At 45.3% G+C, this 25,411-nt stretch overlaps 1 protein-coding gene across 1 annotated transcript in view; it reads left to right on the forward strand.

The window, feature by feature from the left end:
- Positions 1-14,098: 14,098 nt before the first annotated feature.
- The window catches only part of prtga (protogenin homolog a (Gallus gallus)), a 106,965-nt gene continuing 95,652 nt past the window's right edge, over positions 14,099-25,411 (forward strand). The window contains exons 1-2 of the mRNA XM_078427445.1: positions 14,099-14,186; positions 19,064-19,366. Of these exons, the coding sequence (XP_078283571.1) occupies positions 14,120-14,186; positions 19,064-19,366 (370 nt within the window). The 5' untranslated portion in view covers positions 14,099-14,119. The remainder of the gene's footprint in view (positions 14,187-19,063; positions 19,367-25,411) is intronic.

Below are 25,411 nucleotides of genomic sequence, written 5' to 3' on the forward strand. Positions count from 1 at the left end.
TTGGCCAATTTGCTATGCCAATTGCATTTCTGTACTGCAATTAGGAGAACACACTCCTTTTACTCACTAGCTTTTCGAAAAGATGAACTGGACATACGCGATGTATCCAATGGCTCCATAAATACAACCATGACATGCCGTGGCTGTCTATCTAGGCATCTCATGGAAAGTGGGCAACTGGTGGACAATGCTATGACAATTGGGTACCAGTGAGATTCTTCCCGAAACATTAATAACTTGCAAAACTGGTCTTAAATTGAGAATTTGATTTAGAGAAGGAGGTGGTATTAACAGGAATTTCTGGCATTCAACTCAGAAATTCCTGAATACAATCGGTGACATGGCTGGTGTCAGAAGATGGTCACAGATAGGAGTCCAAATTCATTTTAACAATGGTCTTGCTATGTTTCGATTCCTATTCTCCTCACAAAAAAGCTATGATGTGACTTACCATTCAAGCCAGGGTTATATAGTAAGTAAAATCAATATTTTATTGATTATATTTTATTTAGCATTGACTACGAACTTCATTTGTGTTTCAACATTTTGTGCAATTATCTCAATTTTTACTTGATCCAATTAATTATGTAACTAACAAATATAGCTATTATTGATAGTTATGTAATGAAATATCATTCAAAATATATCACGGACCACAAGGATTTCATTTTCCATGGTTTTATTAAAAAAACTATCAGAAAATAATGTTTTTTGAGCAAGTACTAAGATTTTTAAAAGTTTAAATGCTAATAAATATCATACATTTATTTTTATTTTAACGCAATTTTAAACAGAAGTTTTCTCAGCATTTAATAAATCCTTTGGTACAGCACAGTAAATAACAAAAAAACTAGTAGAATGCTGAACCAGTCAAGACAAGCTCATGGACTTGCAGGCAGATTATTGACCTGTTTTGGAAATTGACTTTACGCTGGTTGACAGGGAGAGCAGGGATAATGGGAGATCCTCACTTTGGCAGAACCTGACCAGTCATAACCCAAGCATTCATTTTAGAGACTGGAAGTGTATATAAATGATTTTGATTCTAGATATCTAAGTCTGCCATGACGTAAACATATGAGGCAACTAGAGATGAAAATATTAAATTTCAAAAATAGACTAATTGATTAAGTTAATTGACAATTGTGGCAAATGGATTTTAATAAAAGCCAATATGAAATCATTCACTCACTCATAAACAAAAGTGAAATAATACATATAATAAAAATGAACTGCAGATGCTGGCTTATAGCAAAGATAAACACAAAATGCTAGAATAACTCAGCGGGTCAGGCAGCATTTCTGGAGAAAATGGATAAGTGACGTTTTAGGTCAGGACTTCAGTCTGAAGAAGGGTTCTGGCCTGAAATGTCACCTTATCCATAAACAAAAATGAAGTACTTTCTGAATGAATAAAATGTAGAAACAGTGGAGTTTCAAATATAGATCATTAAAATATTATGACTGGTCAATGGTAATGAAGTACAATTGTGACATGTTCCAGCCATCTTGGTTTGATACTGAATGGTCCTGTCTGTATTGAGCTGGATCTCCCATCCATTAGAAAATATGAACCATGGATATATATAGAAATAAGTTAAGAGTCTATTTTATTGTCATATGTCCCAGACCGAACAATGAAATCCTTACTTGCAGCAGCACAACAGGATATGTAAGCATAGTACACTGTAAATAAGATAATAAACGAGAAAAGTAAGTTAAGTGTTTGTATATATATATATATATATATAATATATATATATATAAGAAAATAACTACAGATGCTGGTACAAATCGAGTACTATAGCTTCTTCCCGATGGCAGGGGTGAAATGAATGTGTGGCCATGGTGGTGTGAGTCTCTGATGATGCCGGCTGCCTTTTTGAGGCAGCGACTCTGGTAAATCCCTTGATGGACTGTGATTATCCCTTGAATAACCCGTGATGGACTGGGCAGTATTCACAATTTTTGCATTCTGCTTCGCTCCTGGGCATTCAAGTTGCCGAACCAGGCCGTGTTGCAACCAGTCAATATGCTCTCTACTGTACACCTGTAGTTCGAGAGAATCCTCTCTGACATAGCAAATCTCTGTAACCTTCTAAGGAAGTAGAGTAATTGATGTGCTTTCTTTATAATTGCATCAGTGTGCTGGTCCAGGAAAGATCTTCAGAAATATGCACCCCCAGGAATTTGAAGTTTTTGACTCTCTCCACCATCATCCCATCGATATAGACAGGATTGTGGGTCCTCGTCCTTTCCCTTCCAAAGCCCACAATTAGTTCCTTGGTCTTACTGACATTGAGATGTGCAGGCGATCAATCTCACTTCTATGCTCTGACTCATCACCATCTGTAATTCGTCCAACAACGGTGGTGTGGTCGGCGAACTTGAGGATGGAGTTCGCACGGTGTCCCAACTTTTGAAAGCCTCAAAAAGGACAGTTACACCAAGCCTGGAAGCACTTTGAGAAAATCTGGCAATCAACCGTAGAAAGGAATGAATTGGTGTTGGAATTGACCAGAACGATGCCAGGAGACTTCAATGGAGAAATTAAGATGAAAGAATGCACAAACTACAGCAGCATTGCTCAGAAGATCAGACGCTCAATTAGTTAAAAAAGATATATTAAGCAAGCACAGCTAATTGAGCAGATAAAATCCATTTCCTCCAATTAGGGAGTCTAACTAAGAGTATAATTTAAAAGGTAAAGCCAATCCACACAAAAATGAAGTAATAAAGGCTGCGTATTCAAACCACGTCGGGGTCACCAATGTAGTGAGAGTGATCGGTTCAGCCCGAAATAAGGCTAGACGCCAGGTTAGTTCAGTCGGGATGGCTTTATTAACACAGCAAGCTGCCAGCACACGTTCACTCTCCTCTCTCCACAACCCCTGGCGAGAAACCCCGTGGGCTGGGCAGTGCCTGGACCCTGTCAGTCTCGGTGCCGAGGGTTCGGCCAAGGAGTGGCCTAACTCTCAGGAGTGGTCACACAATGTTGTTTGCCGACATTGTGAGAAGTTTGGAACTTCATCCTGGGCATTAACATCTGAGATGACCTATCTTGGGGTCAGCACATAGATGTAATCATGAAGAAGGCGTACCTGCGCTTCTACTTTCTTTGAAATTTAAATTGATTTGAACGTCATTGAAGCCTCTAACAAACATCTGCAGATGTACCATAGAAGGTATATCCTGACTGGTTGCATCATAGCGTGTCACGGCAATTCGAAAGCACAGGAGCACACAAGGCCACAGAGAGTGGTGGGCACAGCCTGGTCTATCAAGGGCACAACAATTCTCCCCACCATCGAAAGCATCTGTACGAGAGCTAGCTCAAGAAGGTGGTATATACATTCAAGGATCCCCACCATCCAGGCCTTGCCCTCTTCTCGTTATTAACATCAGGCAGGGAATACAAACCTGAAGTCACACACTACCAGGTACAGGAACAGCTAGATTTTGACAACTATAAACTTCTTGAACCAACCCACACGCCCCTATTACCAGGTAGACACACAATGCTGGAGTAACTCAGCGGGACAGGCAGCATCTCTGGAGAGAAGGAATGGGTGACGTTTCGGGTCAAGACCCTTGAAGGGTCTCAACCCGAAATGTCACCCATTCCTTCTCTTGTGAGATGCTGCCTGTTCCACTGAGTTACTCCAGCACTTTGTGTCTACCTTTGGTTTAAACCAGCATCTGCAGTCCTTTTCCTACACCCCTATTACTACCTGAATAACAGAACACTGTGGACTTCTTGCAGTACCATCGATTTGCTTTTCTTCTAATTGTGTATTGCACTAATGCCTCGATTTTTTTTGCAGTCTTTTTTATTCTATCTTGCAGAAATTTATGTATAATTTATGTATAATTCGTTTTGATGTGTTTGAGTCTGTGCTTGTGGTGCTCTACAAACAAGATTTCCATTGTATCGGTGTGATAACCAAGGATGGGTTAAGGATGATTGTACTGCACGGAGCAAGCTTGAAGGGCTAACTGACCTAAATGTGCTCTGACTTTTATGTTCCCAGTTAGTTATGTTTGGCAACAGTCCTGTTGGTGACTTGGAATTGGAGGTGTCACATCGCAAACAGTTGTTGATGTTTTTGTCCAGTGATTCATCCTGGAAAATGTGTATCTCAACAACAGGTGAAAATGATGTCTAGATCATCTATAATGTTCTCTATGGTTAGACTAGTTGTGAATACCTATCTATTGAGGATTTGAGAGCCAAGGTCTCAGTGGTCAGCCCACACTCTCAAGGTAGGTGTGTGTGTGTGTGTGTGTGTGTGTGTGTGTGTGTGTGTGTGCGTGCGTGCGTGCGTGCGTGTGTGTGTGTGTGTGTGTTTTTCCAATATCAATTTTCGCCTGTCACTAACAATGGATCTCCTGTGGTGTCCCTTCATAAACTGTGAGGCTATGAGTACTATGTCATTAATGGTTGGAAAGAGAATAATTAATTTATAACATAAGGTGCTAAAAAAAAATTTAAATGTTGGTTATAGAAAACAAAATCAAGAATCACATGGCAGGTCAATCCGCATCTGTTGGGAAACAGAGAAGGACCATTGCCTATTTGAAGCACTCTTTATGTGTTCCTTCAGTAAATGGTAATAGATTTTCTCTGCATTTCCTGCATGTATATTTGTTCCATTACATTATATATCTTTGGACTTAAAATAAATTGTAAAATTGGTAAGGAACACAAAATAATTATAGGGATAGACTGTAAATTTGAGAATTGGAGCAAGGTTACTTATCTCAAGGATGTTTGAGGAAATGAACAGGTTTAATAACTGATAAAGTGGCTTAATAAACAGATAACATGTGTCTGATAAATTCTAAAATACTTATTAGATCTACATAATAAATCAGACTGCAACATTGATTACAATATCATTGATTTGATTACTTCCTTTAAACAGAAAACAATCATTGCTTATTCCATGCAGTGCGTTGTAGGTTCAACAAAGTTGTGTGAATAGCTTTTATCTCTTGCAAAAACATTTGGTCTGTTACTATGCTATTTGTGGCATTGGGTCTCCTACTAATAATTGGATATATATGTCAGAGGCTTTGTGAATTTTGTCTAGGATCTGCGATGAAAATGTTGATTTGAACAACTGAGGAACTGGCATGCTTTGAATAGGCTAGATAATTTCCACTTACTTTTTGTTTGAGGACAAGCTTCTGCAGAAATTGGTGAGAAGGCAAACCAAGCTAATTTTGCAGTGCTGTAACTTGAGCCTCACTCAATGAATTGGCAGAATCCCTGGAACTCAGAATGCATTCTTCTACAGGGGCATTTGACCCATTGCGGATTCTTTAAGCCATTAAACGCCCGTTTGGAATCTTGCTTACTTTTGGTAATCAGCAGAAACCTTAGCAGTCATGAAACATTATTAGTGGGTTCCAGAGGCTCTGCTGGCTCTGAACACACAGAAAAATGGTTAGACAACTTTGCCAGAAGGATGCAAGTAGCTGATTTCATAATTATAGTTTCATTTTGAAAGTGGATCAAAGTATTGATTTTTTCACCAAAAATGTAGTTAAGTCTTAATTTACCTTGCTGTTAATTATATTTTAATGAAAGGTCAGAGAATAGGTATTGCAAGAATTTTTAGTTCAATTCCTTTTCTTACTTACTCTTACCAGTAGAGGTAACTTATCTGGAGTGAAATTCTCAAAGTGAAAATTCCTTTGTGATTTGCACTCGAGAAATAGTAATATTTATCTGATGAAGAGGCCCCATAGCAGAAGCGTCCATGTCGTGGGTCTGGAAACTGGAAGTGTCCTGAGCTAACTCTGCTACTACCATCCTCTATTGTACATGATGGCTCCCACTGATTGTCGCCGGAAGCTTGCGTCCTTTTCAGGACGAACGCTGACAGTGATGTAACATTTGAAACATAGAAGATGGACACGAAAGAAGAAGTTCTCATGAAGAAGCATCACTCTTTCACCCCAAGCTTGAAAGCCATATGAATGATTTTCCAACTATTGTCATTGCACAGCAGTTAGGAGTAAGAAACTGCAGAATTGCTATTGTCAATTGTAGGATTCCCATTAAGTCTACAATTCAAGTGTGCATCTTTCTTTGACTCTGTCCTCTTTGATGAAGGGCTTCTTTCACAGAACAAAAACAATCCTATCGCCCGCATTTAGGAAGATGAGGGGGAACTCGGAGATGCCATAATCATGACCAGCGTCTAGAAATGAGGCAAGTCCAACGGTGGTAACTATGTGGGGGTTTCCCCACTGTTTGCCACAAGGAAAGTAATTCCTAGGGTTCTTCTCCACAACCACCTCCTCCAAGTGGTGGAAAGGTTGCTCCCTGAGTCTTGGCGGTGACATGCAGTGAAGATCATGTCCATCTAAAGGCAATATGGAAACTTGCATTGTCCATTCCCGAGTCCACAATTTCCCTTTATCCCCCCTTTCCCCCCCACCCCCTTCCATCCAGGTCCCTCCAACCAGCTTTACATTTCACTCCTCCTCTTCTCTCCTTATCTGACACCCCTTTGTATCCTTTTCACCTCCCAACTTTGTCACTTACTGCACCCATCTGCCAATCAAACCCTTGAAGAAGGATCTTGACCCGAAACATCACTTATTTATTTTCTCCAGAGATGCTGCCTGACCTGCTGTGTTAATCCAGCTTTTTGTGTCTATCTTCGGTTTAAACCAGCATCTGCAGTTCCTTTCTCCATCCATCACTTGCCAGGTTTTGTCCAGCTTTATCACCCCTACTCCCATCAGTCTGAAGAAAACCCTGACCACAAATGTTGCCTGTCCATTCATTTCACAAATACAGCCAGACTTGCTGGGTCCTCCAGTGCTTGATGATTGATACTTTGTTTTGCATGCTATCTAGGCAGATCATACCATACATCCATGAGTACAATTGGTAGCTCAAAAGAGAAAATCAATAGACTGCAGTGTATAGTGTTACAGCTACAGGGAAATGAAAATAATAAGTGCAAGGGCCAATAGACAATAGACAATAGACGCAGGAGGAGGCCATTCGGCCCTTCGAGCCAGCACCGCCATTCAATGTGATCATGGCTGATCATTCTCAATCAGTACCCCGTACCTGCCTTCTCCCCATACCCTCTGACTCCGCTATCCTTAAGAGCTCTATCTAGCTCTCTCTTGAATGCATTCAGAGAATTGGCCTCCACTGCCTTCTGAGGCAGAGAATTCCACAGATTCACAACTCTCTGACTGAAAAAGTTTTTCCTCATCTCAGTTCTAAATGGCCTACCCCTTATTCTTAAACTGTGGCCCCTTGTTCTGGACTCCCCCAACATTGGGAAGATGTTTCCTGCCTCTAACGTGTCCAACCCCTTAATAATCTTATACGTTTCGATAAGATCTCCTCTCATCCTTCTAAATTCCAGTGTATACAAGCCTAGTCGCTCCAGTCTTTCAACATATGACAGTCCCGCCATTCCGGGAATTAACCTAGTAAACCTACGCTGCACGCCCTCAATAGCATGCATATGGGATAAACTTTGACGCCTCTATTTGTTAAAGCTAGTCAGTACTCTACTGCATTCCCACCAATGTTCTTCAAGCCTTTCTTAATGTCACCCATCCTCTTCTATCTTCCACGATCCTCTTCTATCTTTTTCTCTACTGTTTAGTAAAGTGGTGAAGTGAATGAGATGATAGAGTTGTGGCTGCAGCCCAGTCCCTAACACAAAACAGCTTTTTCTTTCCCCCCCCAACCACCATAAACACTTCATGCTGCCTCAGGAAAGCAGCCAATATTTTCAAGGACCACTCACATTTCTGTTATTCCCTCTTCTCCCCTTACCCATCAGGCAGAAAATGCTAATGAAAAAGAAACGCCATTCCACCAGATTCAAGATAAGCTCCTTCCACACAGTTATCATTTCTTGAATGGACCACCCATGTGCTAAGTATGTATTCCTGTTCTTCCAATCTACTTTGTTGGGGCAATTGGTTGACAGACGGAAAGTTATCGACAAGCAATTGGATATGGATCCAAAATTAATTATATTAGGATTATCAGAACATACTACAAACTTTACAACAAGTCAGGTACATTTTCTTGATTACAGTTTAATAACTGCGAAAAAATTAATACTTAAATTTTGGAAAAAAACAATAACCCCCACAATTAAAATGTGGACTACGGAAATGACAGAGACCCTGCATTTGGAAAAAATAAGATTTGCCTTAATTGACAAACCTGATTTATTTTTTAAAATATGGTCTCCATTTATTGAATTTTTAGTAAAGTAAATGGGTTTGACACAGGACTAAAATAAAAATTTTTAATTAAAAGTTGAAACTTGAGTTTAGGGTTGGATGTACAACTGTGGTTATTGTCTCCCGGATCTACCCCCTTTAATTTTTATAGTTATACCCTTTTTAAAAATTGTAATTATTCTCTCTCCCCAATAGTTTATAGTTTTTTTTCTTTCTTCTTTATTTTTAATTTTCTTTCTTTAAAAACTTAAAAATTGAAGCTATGTAAGAACTTTGTAACAAATTTGTCTTTTATTTCTATTTGTACATATGCTTTTCAAAAAAAAAAAATAAATAAATAAAAATAAAAAAAAGAAGTGCCTGCCGCGAAGATTACAGTCCACAGACGTGTCCAGACCCAAAACATCACCTATCCATCTTTTCCACATTTTCCATTGAATTACTCCAGCATTCCGTGTCTTCCTTCAGACACTTACCCTATCTCAATCCCCAGCGCTAGTCTTTGCACAGTCTTTTTTCTTTTCACTACATGTAGTATTTCTGTGTAACTTCTGATTAATTTATCTTTTTGTGTGATTGCCTGAGTCCATGTGCCTGTGATGTTGCTGCAAGCAAGTGGTTCGTTGTACTTGAACCTCACCATGCGTGTGCAGATGCACATCCTGCCATCGGGAAGAAGATATCAGAGTCTGAACATTGCAATGTCCAGGTTCAGGAATTGCTTCTTCCCAACAACCATCAAGCTATTGAACACTATGAACTCCAACTAAACTCCAAATTATGAACTGCCTGGACTGCCAGTTTTCAGGAGAGTTAGATTTAGCTCTAAGGACTAAAGGAATCAAGCGATATGGGGAAAAAGCAGGAAAGGGGTACTGATTTTAGATGATCAGCCATGATCATATTGAATGGCAGGTCAGGCAGCATCTCGGGAGAGAAGGAATGGGCGACGTTTCGGGTCAAGACCCTTCTTCAGACTGATGTCAGGGGGGCGGGACAAAGGAAGGATATAGGTGGAGACAGGAAGATAGAGGGAGATCTGGGAAGGAGGAGGGGAAGAGAGGGACAGAGGAACTATCTAAAGTTGGAGAAGTCGATGTTCATACCACTGGGCTGCAAGCCGCCCAGGCGAAATATGAGGTGCTGTTCCTCCAACCTGCACACGCATGGTGAGGTATAAGTACAATGAACCACTTGCTTGCAGCAACATCACAGGCACATGGACTCAGGCAATCACACAAAAAGATAAATTAATCAACCTGCCCCCCCTGCCTCCATCCGACCCCAACCCCCACCATTGCTGGGTGTTCACCATCCCCCCTGACCTCCCCCTTTCAGACACCGAACGGTCTGTCCTCAGCAGGGGACTCACCTTTGTTCCCCTCTGCCCCCACATCAACGAGTTCCGCGTCCGCCATGACGTGGAGCTCTTCTTCCGCCGCCTCCGCCTCCGAGCCTTTTTCCATGGGAAGGAGTCCTCACCCCCCAGTGATGACCCCTTCTCCCGTCTCCAACGGACCCCCTCCTCCTGGACCCCCCCCCGGTTGGCCAACTACCCTCACTAGAACTTTTCATCTCCAACTGCCGTCGTGACATTAACCGCCTCAAATTCTCCACTCCCCTGACTAACTCTAACCTCTCCCCTCCTGAACGTGCAGCCCTCCACTCACTCCGCAACAACCGGGACTTAATCATCAAACCCGCTGACAAGGGAGGTGCTGTGGTAGTCTGGCGTGCTGGCCTCTACCGGACCGAGGCCAGACGACAACTCTCAGACACCTCTTCCTACTTATCCCTGGACCATGACCCCACCGACAAACACCAGACCTTAATCATCAGCACCATCACGGACCTCACCATCTCCGGCGATCTACCCTCCAATGACTCCAATCTCATAGTTCCCCAGCCCCGCACGGCCTGATTCTACCTCTTACCCAAAATCCATAAACAGAACTGTCCCGGCAGACCCATTGTCTCTCCTGCTCATGTCCCACCGAACTTATTTCCACCTACCTCGACTCCATCCTATCCCCCCTGGTTAAATCCCTCCCCACCTACGTCCAAGACACCTCACACGCTCTCCATCTCCTCGATAACTTCCGGTTCCCAGGCCCCCACTCTCTCATCTTCACCATGGATGTCCAGTCACTCTACACTTCCATCCCCCACAAGGATGGTCTCGAAGCCTTCCGTTTCCTCCTCGACCGTAGAACCAGCCAATCCCCATCTACCAACACTCTCCTCCGCCTAGCAGAGCTGGTTCTTACCCTCAACAACTTCTCCTTTGACTCCTCCCACTTCCTCCAAACCAGAGGCGTAGCTATGGGCACTCGCATGGGCCCTAGCTATGCCTGCTTCTTTGTCGGGTACCTCGAACAATCCCTGTTCCGGGCGTACACCGGCCCCATCCCCGAACTCTACCTCCGCTACATCGACGACTGCATTGGTGCTACCTCTTGTACCCATGCAGAACTCACTGACTTCATACACTTCACTTCCAATTTCCATCCTGCCCTTAAATATACCTGGACTATCTCCGACATCTCCCTCCCGTTTCTGGACCTCACCATCTCCATCACAGGAGACAGACTAGTGACGGACATTTACTATAAACCCACTGACTCGCACAGCTATCTGGACTACACTTCTTCCCACCCGGTCCCCTGCAAAAAGTCTATCCCCTACTCCCAATTCCTCTGTCTACGCCGCATGTGCGCCCGGGATGAGGTGTTTCACACTAGGGCGTCAGAGATGTCCTCATTCTTCAGGAAACGGGGCTTCCCCTCTTCCATTATAGATGAGGCTCTCACTAGGGTCTCTTCTACATCCCGCAGCTCCGCTCTTGCTCCCCCTACTCGCAACAAGGACAGAATCCCCCTCGTTCTCACCTTCCACCCCACCAGCCGGCGGATCCAACAAATCATCCGCCAACATTTCCGTCACCTACAACGGGACCCCACCACTGGCCATATCTTCCCATCCCCTCCCCTCTCTGCGTTCCGCAGAGACCGTTCCCTCCGTAACTCCCTGGTCCACTCGTCCCTTCCTACCCAAACCACCCCATCCCTGGGCACTTTCCCCTGCAACCGCACGAGATGCAACACCTGACCCTTTACCTCTCCCCTCAACTCCATCCAAGGACCCAAACAGTCTTTCCAGGTGAGACAAAGGTTCACCTGCACATCCTCCAACCTCATCTATTGCATCCGCTGTTCTAGATGTCAACTTATTTACATCGGCGAAACCAAGCGCAGGCTCGGTGCTTCGCTCAACACCTGCGCTTGGACCGCATTAACCAAACTGATCTCCCAGTGGCCGAGCACTTCAACTCCCCCTCCCATTCCCAGTCTGACCTTTCTGTCATGGGCCTCCTCCAGTGCCATAGTGAGGCTCACCGCAAATTGGAGGAACAGCACCTCATATTTCGCTTGGGCAGCTTGCAGCCCAGTGGTATGAACATCGACTTCTCCAACTTTAGATAGTTCCTCTGTCCCTCTCTTCCCCTCCTCCTTCCCAGATCTCCCTCTATCTTCCTGTCTCCACCTATATCCTTCCTTTGTCCCGCCCCCCTGACATCAGTCTGAAGAAGGGTCTCGACCCAAAACGTCACCCATTCCTTCTCTCCTGAGATGCTGCCTGACCTGCTGAGTTACTCCAGCATTTTGTGAATAAATACCTTCGATTTGTACTAGCATCTGCAGTTATTTTCTTATATTGAATGGCAGTGCTGGCTCGAAGGGCCGAATGGCCTACTCCTGCACCTATTTTTTTAATGTTTCTATTGCACTTGGGACTTTATGCTGAGTTTTATTTTTGCATTGTATTGTTTTTTTTAATATACTGATTTTTTTTCTTTGCTTGTTATATTGAGTACTGTATTTACAAACCTGTTGCACTGCTGCTGCTGCAAGACTGAATTTCATTGTTCCATTTCGGGACAGATGAGAATAAAACATTCTTGACCCTTAAAACTCGATTTGATCTGTTTCCTGCTGGTTTGGTCGGTGCCCCCAACATTGTGCTGTTTTAATGTGGGTCCACTGCCCAGCTAGTGCATGTGCCCTCCCTCCCTCCCTCCCTACTCTACTCCCCCACTCCCTCCTTCCCTCTCTCATTGCCTCCCACTCTCATTCCCCCCCTCCCTCTCTCATCCCCCCCCTCCCTCTCTCATCCCCCCCTCCCTCTCTCATTCCCCCCTCCCTCTCTCATTGCCTCCCTCTCTCATTGCCTCCCACTCTCATTCCCCCCTCCCTCTCTCATTCCCCCCCTCCCTCTCTCATTGCCTCCCTCTCTCATTCCCCCCTCCCTCTCTCATTCCCCCCCTCCCTCTCTCATTCCCCCCTCCCTCTCTCATTCCCCCCTCCCTCTCTCATTTCCCCCCCTCCCTCTCTCATTCCCCCCTCCCTCTCTCATTCCCCCCTCCCTCTCTCATTCCCCCCTCCCTCTCTATTCCCCCCCTCCCTCTCTCATTCCCCCCTTCCCTCTCTCATTCCCCCCCCCTCCCTCTCTCATTCCCCCCTCTCTCATTCCCCCCTCCCTCTCTCATTCCCCCCCTCCCTCTCTCATTCCCCCCCTCCCTCTCTCATTCCCCCCTCCCTCTCTCATTCCCCCTCCCTCTCTCATTCCCCCCTCCCTCTCTCATTGCCTCCCACTCTCATTTCCCCCCCTCCCTCTCTCATTCCCCCCCTCCCTTTCTCATTCCCCCCTCCCTCTCTCATTCCCCCCCTCCCTCTCTCATTCCCCCCCTCCCTCTCTCATTCCCCCCCTCCCTCTCTCATTCCCCCCTCCCTCACTCATTCCCCCCCTCCCTTTCTCATTCCCCCCTCCCTCTCTCATTCCCCCCCTCCCTCTCTCATTCTCCCCCTCCCTCTCTCATTCCCCCCCTCCCTCTCTCATTCCCCCCTCCCTCTCTCATTCCCCCCCTCCCTCTCTCATTCCCCCCCTCCCTCTCTCAATGCCCCCTCCCTCTCTCATTCCCCCCCTCCCTCTCTCATTCCCCCCCTCCCTCTCTCATTCCCCCCTCTCTCTCATTCCCCCCTCCCTCTCTCATTCCCTCCCTCCCTCCGCCTCCCCTATTCCCTCCCTCATTCCCTCCCCTATTCCCTCCCCTATTCCCTCCCCTATTCCCTCCCCTATTCCCTCCCTCATTCCCTCCCCTATTCCCTCCCCCATTCCCTCCCCTATTCCCTCCCTCATTCCCTCCCCTATTCCCTCCCCTATTCCCTCCCTCATTCCCTCCCCTATTCCCTCCCCTATTCCCTCCCTCATTCCCTCCCCTATTCCCTCCCTCATTCCCTCCCCTATTCCCTCCCCTATTCCCTCCCTCATTCCCTCCCCTATTCCCTCCCCTATTCCCTCCCTCATTCCCTCCCCTATTCCCTCCCTCATTCCCTCCCCTATTCCCTCCCCTATTCCCTCCCTCATTCCCTCCCCTATTCCCTCCCTCATTCCCTCCCCTATTCCCTCCCCTATTCCCTCCCTCATTCCCTCCCTCATTCCCTCCCCCATTCCCTCCCCTATTCCCTCCCCTATTCCCTCATTCCCTCCCCTATTCCCTCCCCCATTCCCTCCCCTATTCCCTCCCCCATTCCCTCCCCTATTCCCTCCCCTATTCCCTCCCTCTCTCATTCCCCCCCTCCCTCATTCCCTCCCCTCTCACCTGCACCGTGATTTAAAAAGTAGTGCGCACTGCCACGGCGGACGAAGCTGCGGGGAGCCTGGTGCTTCGGCCGGCCGGAGCACCGCCGCGCGTGTGCGTGCTCCCTCTGCAAAGAGTGCGCAGTGAGAGCAGGGTTTGTCCGGAGCCGCCGCAGATCAGTGGAAGAGCCGGGGCGGGCGGGCGAGTGGGGAGTGTAGCATGAGTGAAGACAAGGAGGATTAAATGGAGATTTCGAGACGGAGGACTTGTGTTGGGTCTGTGCTGGTCGCCCTGCTGCTCCCTATTTCAGGTGAGAGGGGATTTTGGGGGCAACAACAACAACAACAAATGTGTGTGTGTTGTGGGAGGGAGTGTGGGCTTTGATGTCGGCGCTGTGTGTGTGTGTGTGCAGGAGTTGACCAGTGTGTGCACTGTCCTGCTACCTGCCCCATGGCCTCTCCAGCCATTGTGCCCACCACTCCATGAAGGCTAACTCTAGATGCTGCCGGTGTGCGGGGGTCGATTCCCGGGAGGGGTGGGTTGCGTTCGCGGGCTCCTGGCTGAAGGAGGGAGAGGGTGGGAGAGGGAGAGGGAGAGGAGAGGGTAGGAGAGGAGAGGGGTAGGAGAGGGGTGGGTGGGGAGGGGGGTTACTCATCTCTGCAGCCACTTAATGGCCGGCAGTGTCCGCACGGACGAGCTTTTGTGTGTTGCCCGCCGCGCTCAGACACACACACACACACACACACCTTCGGATACATTGTTGCCAAAGTTGACGCTACAATGTTTCTTGCTACAAATTGTATCGGTTCCGCGTCTCACCCACGTGCATTTATTTATTTCGCTTTTCCTTCTCCCATTCACTTTCTTTTGGGGAGATAAGAGAGTCCCAATGCCCCCCCCCAACCCCCCCCCCCCTCTGACACAGCGTGGGGTCTCCGGCCACGCTGACTCCTCTTCATTTGGGACTGACTCACTTTTTTTTTGTTTTTTGTCGTCTGCGAAGGAAGCGATTTGAACATTTTTTTTTGTTTGGGAGTTTTGCCCCCCCCCCCCTTAAAATTTAAATGGTCCAATTGATCCCGAACTGGGACAGTTAGCGAGATGATGCTCGGTATTTGTAAACATTGTTGGGGGATCGCTTTAAATAACACGCCAAACGTCAATGAGATCAATCCATCGCCAAGCTAAAAGTCATCTTGTTAAGTTTGAAAAGTGCTTGAGGGTCTTGGCAAATTTTATTTTGAGAGCGAGAGGAATTGTTTTGAGGGAAAAGGGGCGAAGTGTGTTTTATTTTCCTTTCAACAGTGCTGTGTGATCTCCTGTCGCGTTATATTGTCCTTAACGGAAGGATTCATTTGCATCCCAGAGCCTGGGCTGATTAATTCGAGTCGGGGAGGGAGGGAGCGAGAGGGGGATCTGAACAGATTTGTATTGATGCCAAGAATTGATCAGTTGAAGAGCGCTCTCTTCTTGATCACGTACGCCAAATTCACTCGGGACCTCTAAACCGATTCCCAACTGCTGTCGCCTGCTAATGTTTTCAAATATATCAACAAATTAAAAATTCGTTATATCTTGGGGGTTTTTTTTTCTCCCTTCGCTGTGATCATTTCTTCCCTCGTACCTCCCCGAGATATGGACAGCGATCTCTGTGCAAAGTTAGGCTGACTGCAACACAAGCAGGCATACAGATTGGCAAAAATTGTGCATTAAAATAAAACCAACTGAAAGAGTGGCAGCGCCGAAGCCCTTCTGAGGGGTGGGCATCTTGAGTGTACTTAATGGAAATAAATCGTAGTGTACGTTCGCCAGTCAGTCGGTCCCCTCGAGTTGACGGTGGAGCTCAAGAACTCTTTGGAAACCCTTTCCATCTGTATCGTCAACACAGCGTCGCGCTGTTGTAGCGATGAGTGTTCTTGACTGTTTGCAAGAGTTGAGTGTTCAAACTGGAGGTAGTCAGTACCCCACACGTGGTTTGTCGGGAATTGCTAAAGAAAAAAAAGGGTTTCAAAACTTTTTTTTGGTAAAAGAAAGAAAAGTCGGCGAGAGCTTATTGATACACACGGGCAACCCGTTGCTAATGATTTCTCGTTAAATCAGACTTTTACGACTTCGCCTGTTCAGACTCCTTTTTGACAAGCTTGTAAAATTAGCAAACATCTTGTGCGAAGTCTTGCCTGTATGGCAACCGGTTGCGACTTCAGATTGGAACAAGTCTTTTCTATCGACTTGGTGTTTAGAATCAAAATAATAACACGTTTTTACAAGAGTGTTGTCTATTTAATTCTGATTTTATTTGAGTTTTCTGCCCCCATATAAAAGCTCAGTAAAGGGTTACCGCCATTGTAGTGGCCCCCTGCAGTGATTTTACATCGATTCTTCAGTGCGCTGGTCCTCGATTTGTTTGTACTTTGGATTGTCTATTTTTGTCGCCTGTTGAGGTTGTGGTTGTAGAGATTGAGCACATGGTACCTTCCAACTTCGTAATTTAAGTCGCTAATGGTTGATCACTAAACAAACACTGAAATATATTTGAGATTTTTTTCTTCTTTCAGTCGTCCCATTTTAAACATACCGAATTCCCCTTTGGCCCAACTTTGAATTTAAAAGTAAAGTTTTAAATGATTGATCTTGAAGATTCTTGTTTCATGAAGACTTAAGAATTGAAGAAGTCTTGACCTGAAACATTGTCAATCCTTTCTCCTTCCACTGATACGGCCTGCTGAGTTCCTTCAATACTTTGTTTATTTTTTGCTTAAGTCTTGTTTGCCAGTGTGTAATGGTGCACCAAAATGAATATGGAAAATGTTGGAAATACTCAGCAGGTCAGGCTGCATCTGTGGGAAGTGAAACAGAGCTAATGTTTCAGGTCAAAAACCCCTCTGCAGACTGGGAAGGAGAGAAAAAAAAGTTGGTTGAGCTGCAGGGTGAGTGGGGGAGGGGGATGTTTCTGATACCAAGTGTTTATTTAACTCAATAAAACCTGTTAAATGCACCCAGGGGGTGGTGGTGGAAGCAGATATGATGGTGGCATTTAAGAGGCTTTTGGATAGACAGATGAACATGCAGTCAGCGGAGGGATATGGAGCATGCAAAGGGGTTGTTCCTGTGCTGCACTTCTATGTCCTCTGACTTTTATTAATATGACCAAGATAACCAAATTCATGATCTGGAGTGGCACAATGCCTGTTTATTGCTCAAATTTATAGCTGTTTATATTTCATTGTGGAGGGGAAGAGAAGAGGAGAATATAAACTAAGGAATTATGTGCCACATGTGTGATGATTGTGGGATAGGCAGACCTTTGGGGATAGTTTCAGTGAATCATTGATGTTTTTGCTAACATTGTAGACAGTAAAAACATTATTAAACAGAGTTTTGGGTGCACGGAGCATGGGATTTTTGTCATTTTTGATAGAGATGTAATTGAGGTAAAATGAGGTTCTAGCACTATTTGGAGATATAGCCTTTTATTATATTAGTAAATCAGACTAAAATCTCAGGCAAAATGTTTAGGATTTGGAGGATCCAAGAAAAGGACAATTGGGACAAACCACTGTGAATCCATGAGTAGAGCACGTCAATTGAATTCTAGTTCATCTCAGAAGATCTAGATTAATGCAAATGCTGATTTCCCAATATCTGTCAACAATCATAGAGTGATGCTGTGTGGAAACAGGTCCTTTGACCTGTGGGGATAAATGGGTGGGGATAAATGGGTCCCTTTCAGAATGGCAGGCAGTGACTAGTGGGGTACCACAAGGCTCAGTGCTGGGACCGCAGCTATTTACAATATACATTAATGACTTGGATGAAGGGATTAAAAGTAACATTCGCAAATTTGCAGATGATACAAAGCTGGGTGGTAGTTGAGCTGTGAGGAAGATGCTATGAGGTTGCAGGGTGACTTGGACAGATTGCGGGAGTGGGCTGATGCATGGCAGATCCAGTTTAATGTGGATAAGTGTGAGGTTATCCACTTTGGTGGTAAGAATAAGAAGGCAGATTATTATCTGACTGGTGTCAAGTTAGGAAAAGGGGACGTACAATGAGATTTTGGTGTTCTAGTGCACCAGTCACTGAAAGGAAGCATGCAGGTACAACAGGCAGTGAAGAAAGCCAATGGAATGTTAGCCTTCATAACAAGAGGAGTTGAGTACAGGAGCAAAGAGGTCCTTCTGCAGTTGTAAAGGGCCCTAGTGAGACCGCACCTGGAGTACTGTGTGCAGTTTTGGTCTCCAAATTTGAGGAAGGATATTCTTGCTATTGAGGGCGTGCAGCGTAGGTTTACTAGGTTAATTCCCGGTATGGCGGGACTGGAGCGGCTAGGCTTGTATACACTGGAATTTAGAAGGATGAGAGGCGATCTTATCGAAACATAAGATTATTAAGAGGTTGGACACATTAGAGGCAGGAAACATGTTCCCAATGTTGGGGGAGTCCAGAACCAGGGGCCACAGTTTAAGAATAAGGGGTAGACCATTTAGAATGGAGATGAGGAAAAACTTTTTCAGTCAGAGAGTTGTAAATCTGTGGAATTCACTGCCTCAGAAGGCAGTCGAGGCCAATTCTCTGAATGCATTCAAGAGAGAACTAGATAGAGCTCTTAAGGATAGCGGAGTCAGGAGGTATGGGGAGAAGGCAGGAACGGGGTACTGATTGAGAATGATTAGCCATGATCACATTGAATGGTGGTGCTGGCTTGAAGGGCCGAATGGCCTACTCCTGCACCTATTGTCTATTGTCCATTGACCCAAACTAGCCCACAAGTGCCAGTGCACCAAGATAAGTATGGCAAATGTTGGAAATACTCAGCAGGTCGGGCTGCATCTGTGAGAAGTGAAACACAGCTAATATTCCAGGTCAAAAACCCTTCCTCAGAACTGGGAAGGAGAGAAAAGAAAGTTGGGCCGAATCAATATACATAATTTATTATAACACTCTCTAAAAACCTGGCACATGACATTTCTTCCTAAGATAGACACAAAGCTGGAATTACTCAGCAGGTCAAACAGCATTTCTGGAGAAGGTATAGGTGATGTTTCGGGTCGAGACCCTCCTTCAGACCTGTTACACTAGCACAATCAATTTGTTTATATATGAAATTATTTTACTGATCAATATTACAAATACTTTTTGAAGCAAGTCTTGTTATCTATGAATGGATTTGTTTTGCTTTTTTTCCAGGCATTTGGTGCTTCACTGAGCTATTTTTCATGAGGGAGCCCCATGATGTCACTGCTCTGCGGAAAGACCCTGTAGTTCTTGACTGCCAAGCTCATGGAGAACTTCCAATTACCATCATGTGGCTAAAAAATGGACAGAGGTTGGTGGATACTGAGCGGACGTACATTTTATCAAATGGATCACTTTATATCACTGAGGTTGAACATCGCAGAGGGGAACGATCGGATGAAGGCTACTACGAATGTTTAGCTCAGAATAAGTATGGAGCCATTCTGAGTCAGAAATCCCACCTCAACGTGGCCAGTAAGTTTCTTTGTTTTTGCTAATTAAATGGGTCCTAATTTACCTATTGTGCCCAACTCAGGCACTAGCACTCACACTCTTGCAAGCAATGGAACTTCAAAAAGGATTGAGGCTTGCGTATCAAATTGTAGTAGAAATGTCTATCTTTAATTGAAGTAAAAGATAATGGATTGCAAAGGAAGTCCATTGTCAAATATGGCATTCTAATTGAATTGAATGGAAATTGTATTGCATTTGTTGATACATTCAAGGGGATTGTGATATGATATTTGCCATCGCATTGAAGAAGGTTGAGTGCCTTTCCCTGGTCATTATCTATCTATATACTATTAAAACTCAGATCTTGTATCTATATATATATATCCCACTGATGTCGGCTGAAGACGGCAATTCCGGCAAAACGGTGAACCGTAGCGCCACGATTTTTGTACCACCTTAATCAGCATGCGGTTCGCTGCTGGAAAATTATATTTTTATTTAATTCGGACGCATATTTTTTAAGTTACAGAGGTTTAAAAGTGCTGCCCCCCCTGATTTATCGAAGTTTTGACAGAAGGGGGGCGCTGCGGTGCGGATTGTGATGTCACAATGCCCCTGTGAGATGGACTCGAGCTGACCCCCCTTCCCCCCCCCCCAGCGGTATTCAGCGTGTGACGTCACAATGCCCCTGTGCTACATTGTTGCGAAGAGCTGTCAAGTCAAGTCCATTTTATTTGTACAGCACATTTAAAAACAACCCACGTTGACCAAAGTGCTGTACATCTGATTAGCGCCTCCTCAATGAGCCTCAAACGCTAGGGAGTAGAAATAGGTTTTGAGCATGGACTTAAAGGAGTCGATGGAGGGGGCAGTTCTGATGGGGAGAGGGATGCTCTTTCCACCCTCCCCCTCTCTCCCTCCCCCCTCCCCCCTCCCCCCTTTCCCCCCTCCCCCCCTTTCCGCCCTCCCCTTCCACCCTCCCCTCCCCTCCCCCTTCCCTCCCCCCACTCCCCTTCCCCCTTCCCCCTCCCCTCCTCCCTCCACACCTCCCTCCTCCCCCCCTCCCCCTTCCCTCCCTCCCCTTCTCCCGGTTACAATGTAAACCCTACGAGGACGGGCACAATGGGGAAAGAGGGGTACTGGGAAAAGGGGCGGTCCCCCTCCCTCCGCCCTTCCCCTCCCCCTCCCTCCCCCTCCCCCTCTCTCCCTCCCCCTCCCCCTCTCTCCCTCCCCCCTTCCCCCCCTCCCCTTCCCCCCCTCCCCTCCCCTACCCCCTCCCTCCCCCTCCCCTCCTCCCTCCACACCTCTCTCCCTCCCCCTTCCCTCCCTCCCCTCCTCCCGGTTACAATGGAAACCCTACGAGGACGGGCCCAACGGGCACACTTGAGATGGGTGCTACAGTGAGAAGCACTATGTGACCGCGAATGTTTCAAAACAAGCACTTAAAAAGCACTTATCTCTTTTTAAAGTATATATTTTTATTGCAAGTCACTTAACATACACAGATCAGCATTGGGCCCATATGCTCGTGGGCCACCGGGGCAAGTGTTTCGAAAAAAGCACTGAGAGTGTGTATGGGGAGAGAGAGAATGGGGGGGGGGGTCTGTGAATGGGGACTGGGGACAACAGGGGTCGTTGCGGAGGGGGCTTGGTGGTGGGGGAAAGAGGGGTACTGGGAAAAGGGGAGGTCCCACTTCCCCCATCAACCCCTTCCTCCCCCCTCCTTCCCACCTCCATCCCCACTCCCTCCCCCCCTCCCTCCCCCCTCAATCCCAACCTCCATCACCACTCAGCCCCTAACTCCCCCCCTCCCTCCTTCCCTCCATCCCACCCTCCCCCACTCCCTCCCCCCTCCCTCCACCATTCCATCCCTCTCCCCCTCCCCCCTCCTTCCACCATCCCTCCACCCCTCCCGGTTACAATGGAAACCCTACAGGGACGGGCCCAACGGGGAAAGAGGGGTACTGGGAAAAGGGGAGATCCCCCTCCCTCCCTCCCCCCTCACTCCCCCTTACCTCCCCCCTACCCCCCTCCCTCCCCTCTCCCTCCCTCCTCCCCCTTCCCCCCTCCCCCCCTCCCCTCCCCCTCCCCTCCCCTCCTCCCTCCACACCTCCCTCCTCCCTCCCTCCCCCTCCCCTCCCTCCCCTCCTCCCGGTTACAATGGAAACCCTACGAGCACGGGCCCAATGGGGAAAGAGGGGTACTGGGAAAAGGGGAGGTCCCCCTCCCTCCCCCCTCACTCCCTTCTCCCTCCCCCCCTCCCTCCCCCTCCCCTTCCCCCCTCCCTCCCCTTCCCCCCTCCCCCCTACCCCCTTCCCTCACCTCTCCCTCCCTCCCTTCCTCCCTCCCCTCCCCCCCTCCCTCCCCCTCCCCTCCCCCCTCCACACCTCCCTACTCCCTCCCTCCCCCTTCCCTACCCCCACTCCCCTCCCGGTTACAATGGAAACCCTACGAGGACGGGCCCAACGGGCACACTTCTTCTAGTATACTACTAAAACTCTCGTTTGTTTGTTCCGGAACTACAGCCAAAATGGTACACGATAGCGTAATAATTTTAGGCCCACCTTACTCACTGTCGTCCCTTTGGTGCTAATGGAAGAAGTTTCATTGAAATCGGTGTTATATTTTTTAAGTTATTCACATTTTAAAGTTTAAATCTATCTCCTAGGGAGGGAGGGGGAGGAGGGAGGAATAGGGGGGGGGGGGTTGAGAGGGAATGGAGTGGGTGGAGGGGGAGGGGGGAGAGCGTGCTACACCAATGCAGGAGAGGTTTGGGCCCAACGGGTCCTCTTGGTCTAGTTTCTTAAAGCTACCAGTTTACAGGATGTACAGGCTATTTTGCAATTAGTAAAATTATTTTTGTTTTGTTTATACAGAAAAATCTTTAAAGTAGGTTGAACAAATTAATATGGCTTCCTTTCGTGAGAATAGCATTAAAATTTATCTCCCATTTGTCAAATAAGTTTTCCACTCCATGCTTCATCTCAGAGTAATAAATTTAATAATACTCTTGTTAGAACCTTGGGGGTTTATTTTATAAGATATATGTTTAATTCTAAGAAATAGAACTGTAATGAAAATTTGTAAACATGCCACAAAATCATTAAGATTGATTGGAAGATACAGCATGGTCCTTCAGCCTACCAAGTCCACACTGACCATCGATCCCCCATTCATAGTAGAGCAAGTCCCCACTTGGTCATCTACTCCCTACACACTTGGGGGCAATTTACAGAGGCAAATTAACCTCCAAACCAGCCTGTCTTTGGGGTGTGGGAGGAAACCGGAGCACCCAGAGGAAACCCATGTGGTCACAGGGAGAACATGCAAACTCCACGCAGACAATGCCCGAGGTCAGGTATTGAACCCGGCCTCTGGCGCTGTGAGGCAACAGTTCTACTGGCGGCACCACTGTGGGTCTGAAGTAAAAGCAGATTATGTTGATTGTTTCCAGTCATGTTTAATAATAGTAATAATAATATGACCATTATTACTAGCATCAGTATTCAGTGATACATGAGTGGTACCTCGAGGCAAATTCATTGTATAAAGTCAGAAATTGCGTGAATACAAGAGGGGAAATGGAAATATGGCCACACAATGTTTTCTGAAGTTGTGGATCTGTCTCATTTGGATTAACCTTGGTTGTAGGTTTGTAAATGTATTAGGATGAGGTGAAATAATAAATGAAAATGTTTTTTGAACCAGTAAAATTCAGGCGCTGGTACTTGTAACCCTGATGAGTAAGTTCTAAGTTGTTGAAGTAATTAATGACATTAATTGGGCACCAGTCACAAGTTATCTCCTCTTAGTTTAAGAATTTTATGATTGTCTCCTAATAGTCTCAAACATCTTCAATTTAAATGATCAAATATGTCATCGAGAGAAGCAAAGGTCTGAATTGATTCCTGTTTTAGTTGAGGTGGTTGATCATGGGCACACTGTCACCTCAGGTGTTTAGAGATTGTTTGGAACAAAATGGCTTGGTTTAGATGAGTAGATGAATATCTTGAGTTTATTGCGCTTTGGCATAAAATTTGTCAGCTGCAGAATTCTACGTATAACTGAAACTCTTAACATAGTATTAACTGTCAAATATTTGAGTGGCAAAATTAATTAGCTGCCATAGTTATTGATTGTAGTGATACCTCGTGTTATTTGGACTGATGTTTTTTTAAAAAAAAGATGCAATAAACTTGATCAATCTGTATAAAATGTTTTTTTATGCTATTGTACTTCTAGCTAACATGAGGTGAAAATCAATGTAATGATCACCAATGTACACGCGAACTGCTTTAACATAAACATGTATTTCCAGGCTTCTGTAATGAGGATACTGTCTAAATAACTAAATCATGATTGCAGTCATGCAGAAACCATTTAGAGCAAGCTGTGAAATGGCATCTTTTTCATTTAGGGGAGAGAAAAGTGCATTCCAAATCAATGTAGGCAGTTGGGTGTAGGAATAGCTTTTTCTTAAAGCATTTGCCAATGAGGTTATCCTCTTTTATCACAGATGTGTAATGTCTGGTAAAGCATCTAAAACTTTTAATTAGTTCATCCAAGAAGTGTTAGGCCTCAACACACTGGAAGGTGTCACTTTTTTCCAACGTTACTTGCACCATGGTTGAGAAATTGATTATTCATGTGCAAATTAAGAATTCTTTGGGTTAAAAGGTTATAGGCGATGCAGGATGAGGTTTAGCCCTGTGATAAAGAGCAGATGACCCTTATTCATTGTCCATAGCTTTCATGTTGTTCCTCCACAAAGTTTGTGATTGCCAGGAATTGTTCTTAAGGAATGCAGTGAATCGTATGGCTTGCCTTTAGTGTTACTGTGGAGTCTTATCACATAAGGACATCACAGCAGGTCTTTAGGGACAGTTTCTGCCTCTGAAGCCCTCAAGGCTCTGTTTTCTGCTGTTCACTCATACATAGAAGAATTTAACGAATTTTTGCTTTCTTGATTTCCCCTTAAAGGAACATTTGACGGCGATATTTAGGAAACTATAAGGGATGCGAAGAGACAATTGTATATTTTATAGATTTTCTTCTTGTAGCTAGGAGACAATAGGAAGTTATTTTTCACTGCTGTTCTGTTCTTTGTGAGGCACCCAGCTGGGGAAAATGTCAACTGAACAATCGAGTGCCCAAATGGCTTGCTTCAGGTCTGAATAAGATTACAAGTGAACAGTCCTTTGCAGGATAAGGAATTTCTTTGCAGGGATGAGAAATTCTTTTTTTTTTAAACTGTATATAATTCTGGCTATGATTTCAGAACGTATTAGGAATCTTTCTAAATGCCTAGAAAATTAAGACACGCATCAGCAGGTTTCCAAACTTGCAATACACTGATAAATGCCAACTTGCACTTTTGGTGAAATAATTTATTGTTACTCGCTTAACAGTGCATTTTTTGTGAAAAAAATGTATAATGATGAAGATTTAATTTGTATAATTAGCATCGTAAGGACCATCTTGTTATTTTTTCAAATCATTTTGATTGGTCTTGTATTTAACTTTTTTTTTCCATGATGAGATTTCTGCAGTTTATTTTTGATTAACTGAAGTTAATAGCATCAGATATATCACATTAGTTTAATGTTGTAGCTCTGTAGGTATTGTTGCTTTGCACCATTTATCAAGACAATTTTGCTACACGTATGAACATTTTCACAACCTGCGAGTATGTTCATGGATGTGTTTTTAGAAAATAACCCACTGCTGCTGCTCTTTGTGAGAGTACTCGTGTAACAGTTTTCTCCCCTCTTTGCTTGTGAATGTTGAACTGACTCTTGTCATTGACAAATTAAGGCAGTTGCTGTTCATTGCAATGTAGTCATCACTGAATTCTTTAGCATATACTATTGTTAGTGGTAGTAGTAGTTTCGGTTTGGGGAAATGCTTAATGTTCAAGCTGATGGTGATAAACCTGTCTGTTTTTTTACAGGCAGCTTTGCCTCTTCTGTCTAGAAGCCAATGAAATTTGCAAGTACTTGTGAAATGCAGAGTGGGCAAAGTGGTTAATGTGGTGGGGCTGTATCTTCGAGCCATATTGCCACGGTT

The sequence above is a fragment of the Rhinoraja longicauda genome, chromosome 33, assembly GCF_053455715.1.
Source record: "Rhinoraja longicauda isolate Sanriku21f chromosome 33, sRhiLon1.1, whole genome shotgun sequence".
NCBI lineage: Eukaryota > Metazoa > Chordata > Chondrichthyes > Rajiformes > Arhynchobatidae > Rhinoraja > Rhinoraja longicauda.